The 4,933-nt window shown below is 23.1% G+C and overlaps 1 protein-coding gene across 1 annotated transcript; it reads left to right on the top strand.

Annotated features, from left to right (window-relative positions):
* The first annotated feature begins 870 nt into the window (after positions 1-870).
* LOC105623220 lies at positions 871-3,843 on the top strand. Its single transcript, XM_012204624.1, has 4 exons — positions 871-1,094; positions 3,111-3,312; positions 3,373-3,528; positions 3,787-3,843. The coding sequence occupies exons 1-4, from the start codon at positions 871-873 to the stop codon at positions 3,841-3,843; spliced, it is 639 nt and encodes a 212-aa protein (XP_012060014.1).
* The last annotated feature ends 1,090 nt before the right edge of the window (positions 3,844-4,933 follow it).

Genomic DNA, 4,933 nt, shown 5'->3' with positions numbered 1-4,933 from the left:
TAGAACATAATATTATCAAAACTTAATCGTTGTCAAGCTTTTCGAATTTTTCTTCTGAATGTTTGACTATAGTCTCACAAAGCATAGCTTTAAACTACTTCTATTTCATATATATTGTAACAATCAATATTGAGCGATATATCTCGTCTTCTAAAATTGAAGATAATAAATGAAATATCTTACATATTGACAAGTGTACAAGGCGATTACGTTTTTATGTTTTATTAATAAACTTTTAGAAATTTATTGTCCCATCTTGATTGTATTACAAGTTTGCTCTCCATCTAGATGTAAAAAATGAAAATAATATGTCTCTTGTATAATAAAAATGCAATAGAATTGCAAATAGAAGTAATTCTACTAGCTATCTTGCATTGATATCATAGTATTATTGTATTACATATTTATATTACATAAAAATACAGATATTAAATGTGCAGAGTAAAAGAAATGTAAAAGAAATATCGAAACGAGAAATATCATCACCATCGAAGAAACACATCACATGTCTACAGACATTTGTTGGTGCACCCTCTTGAAATAATATTACTTGATTCTTCTTATCATATGATAGAAAATTTTGTCAAATTAAAGTTAGAAACGTATCGTTGTGTATATTATTCAAAGATTTCTATTGAATTAAGAAAAATTGGCAACACACATTATATATTCTAATGAAATTTTATATATATATATATATTTTTATTTTTTAATTAAACAAGAGAATTAATAATGCATATTTTGAAATTGACACGTACAATCATTATAGTCGCTGGATGCTTTCGACCATTTTCGTGGACATCTCTGTTTAAACAGACAATATATAATATTTACAGGTTATATGTAATTAGCATGTTATATTTTTTTTCAATGTGGCAATTTATGGACATTGTTTTAAATGTTGATAATCCTTACGACTTCACTAATAATTTAAATATGCTTTTGACTTCATCTGCTGCATGTTATAAGATATTTATCGTGTGGTTAAATTATGAGAAGATTGCAGCGTTAATTAATTGTCTTATTGAAGAGCCATTCAAACCATTAAATTTGAGTGAGACAAAAATTCAACGACAATACGATAAAATAATACGGTAAATATATAGCTTAAATAAATATCTTAATTTTAATTCTTTTAATTTAACATTATTCTATTATAGTTTCTTTTAATATTGTATATACGTATAATAAGAAAAATTTAGAAAAACGTATTCAAGATTGTGAATTGTTCTAAAAATTTAATTTTATTATCAAAAATTTAATATATTTGAGAAATTGCATAGCAAATTTGTAAATTTAATAATAAGTTAATTTAAAGAAATTAAATTATAGTACTATTATTTTTAATTATAGTACTATTAATTTAATTATAGTATTATTAAAAATAGTACTATATACTAGTATATACTAGTACTATATACTAGTATATACTAGTATATAGTACTAGTAATAGAATGTAGTAGGTATATTATTTATTATAAAAAATGAATGCGTACAATTACTTAAATTATTAAAGCTTAGAACTTGTATATAACAATTTTTTCAATTATTTTCTAGAAATAACACATTACGTTATACGAGCTTGATTGGAACGACATGCTCATTCATTGCCCTCATGTCGTTATTCACTGATTTTAGACACAAAAGATTAACGTATAGAGAATGGGTACCATATAATTACTCGTCTTACATGACTTATTATTTTACATACGCTCAGCAAATGATAAGTACTTTCCATTGTGCTAGCGTAAATGTCGCTTGTGATACTCTCCTATGTGGCTTATTAATGCATATATGTTGCCAGCTCGAGATCTTGGAATATCGTTTAAAAAATATCTCAAATAATGAATTTACTCTGGGTTTTTGCGTACGCCATCACAATCGAATTTTAGAGTTAGTTACCATATTAATGCCAGAAAATTATTTATTATTTAATATTGCTTTTAAAAGTATTTTTTTAATAAAATGATGATAGAGAGATCGTATATTTATCTTCTACTTTTCCATCCGTACTTTTTACGATTACAAAGGAAAAAAGAAAAAAAAATAGAACTAAGATTTTATAAATTAAGCAAAAAAGAATATATACACTTACATACTTTATATAATCGCTAAAATATTGTACACATTGCTTCCGTCATATTGCTAGTTAAAATAGATATTTTAATTACTATCTTATTAAATAAATTTAACGTATTTTTAACGTTAAAAATAACGTTAAAAATACGTTAAATTTAAATTTAATTACAAGTTAAAAAAAAGGGCTACGAGCCAGAAATTTGTCAAAATCAATTTTTTTTCATTTTGTTTAATAACATTAAAGATAAGAGACATCAATTTTTCTCTCATCGCATTGTCTATTGCATTTTATTCATATTATTTTTTTGGACTGAGCTCTCAATTACAATTATGAAATCTGTTATATTTCGTTCTGGACATCAATACATAATCATATACCGACGTTCTTTTTTTATATAATTTTACTAACAAGACGAAGATTCTTTAATTATTGATACCGACAGTTTGATGTCTTGACATTGCGAAGTATATTTTCTTTTGTCGTCGACTGTTCATAGTATAAGTTTTTACTTTTCTGATGAATGTATGTATTTTATGTATGTTACTGTTCCATTTAACTAACAAGACGAAGATCCCTCTTAATTTATTGAGATACATTATATAGTTACCTCCTGAGATACATTATATAGTTACCAACCATTATATAGTTATTCAATGAACGAAGTATATGTTCAATTTTTGATCGACTTTATGTTATGTTTTTTTATCGTTTATTACATATTTTGTAAACATTAATAATGAGTTGCGATCGAAACGTTTGTTATTGTTATTAAATTTCATAATTAATTTATTAAGACATTTTTTATTTATCTACCAATTTTATAGATCAAACTTCTAGCTCGTAGTCCCTTTTTTTTTAATTTACTTTTTAAATTATTGAGTCATTATAATAATTATATAATTTTAAATTTAATTTACAAATATTTTATAATTTTTATGTTGCGGTATATAATAATAAAATTCATTTATGAAGACATATACATTATTAATTTTATGCATGAGTATTATAGCGATCAAAAATTATATTGCAGATATGCTCAATTAGTGAACGTGAGATTTACAAAAATAGTCGGATTTCAGTTTATGACAAGTACGATGGTAATTTGCTGCAATTTGTATCAATTGACCGATTCGGCTTTGAGCGCAAATCATATTCCATTAATTATGTACACATGTTGCATGCTGACACAAATATTTATTTATTGCTGGTTTGGAAACAAAGTCAAATTCAAGGTATATCAAATAAAATAAATTAAAAATGCTAAATAAAATATTTTACATATTATTCTACAGAGTCTTCAACTGACGGACAGCATCTTTCATATTGAGTGGCCAATTTTAAACAATAACATTAAGAAGAGTCTCTTAGTAATTATGAAGCGTGTAATAATACCTATTGAAATTTCTACTGTATATATTCTAACCATAAATTTGGATTCTTTTGTAGCGGTCAGTATAATAGTATAAATTTTATTTTAATGTAGTTAAAACAGTTTTTGAATTATCATTTAATGAATTCTTGTGTTTCTAATTACAATATATTCAAATAATAAAAATTGTTTTATTTATGATAAAAGAATTTAAAAGTATTTTCATATACAAATAATTTATAAACTTGTTTATAAAAAATTAATAATAAATTTAAATATAATAATATATTTATGTTACATGTATAATAATTTTAATTATTTTTTCAATATTTCACAGTTGCTTAAAACATCGTACTCTGTTTACAATTTATTGGTACGAGTGCAAGAATACTAAAAATTGGGAAATAAGTAAAACAAATACTTATCTTTATAATTAAAAAATGAAAATAATTAATATTAATTGTTGTTAATATCTTAGTATTAAATAAATGTATACATACACAACTTTTTATATTTGATAATGATTTTTATATTGTATATCAGAAGAAACATAAAAACAAATTGAAGTTTAACATAATCATCTAACACATATTTTATATTTTAATGCTATAAAAATATTATATTTATATTTTGTTACAATCTGACATAAATGTATTATCTTAAATAAAATGTTTTATTTATTTTATTTTATAGAAAGTAATTAAAAAAATCGTATGAAAAATCATAGTATTAAAAAAATAAAAAAAGGGCAACGCCTAATGCATATATTTCCGCAACATAAGAAAAACTTAGAACTTGTTCAGGTTACGTTCCGTTATTCACTATAAGTACTGAAAATCTATAGTATACATAAATTATAGATTTTCAGTACTTGTAGTGAATAAAGCATATTTTCATCTATTTCATTATAATATTACAAGTGCATTATAATATTACAAGTGCATACCTTTAAAGAATCTGATGTGATCCTTTTATCTGATTATGTTAAACATAAGAATTAATGTTAGAATATTGTGATTCTTTTTGAATAATAAAAGATAATGTAATAAAACATATTATACAGTGCGCGCGCGCGATGACAGATATATATGTAGGTATTAAAATATACACATATTGTCAAGGTCCCATCTCATATTTTATCTCATATTTTATGAGTTTTTGAAAAACTTTTTCTTTTCTTTCTGTTGTTATTTGTTTTCTATCTTGATATAACAAGAGAAATCTTCTATATAATGAAAATTGAATGTAAAAATAATTTTTTAAATATAAAAATAGTTCAATTCCAATTCTTCAATTGTGGAAACAATCCAAAACAGTTATTGCAACTTACAGATATTAAATATGTACAAGTAAGAACATCATTGTCGATTTATTAATCTAAGTGTAAGAATAACAAAAATGAAAAGATAAATAAAGTATTTTTTAAGAGATTAATTGCATAATCATTATATATATATATATATATATATATATATATATATATA

Source organism: Atta cephalotes (assembly GCF_000143395.1).
Source record: "Atta cephalotes unplaced genomic scaffold scaffold00002, whole genome shotgun sequence".
NCBI lineage: Eukaryota > Metazoa > Arthropoda > Insecta > Hymenoptera > Formicidae > Atta > Atta cephalotes.
The sequence above is the reverse complement of the archived record's forward strand: the minus strand, read 5'-3'. Positions and strand labels throughout refer to the sequence as shown.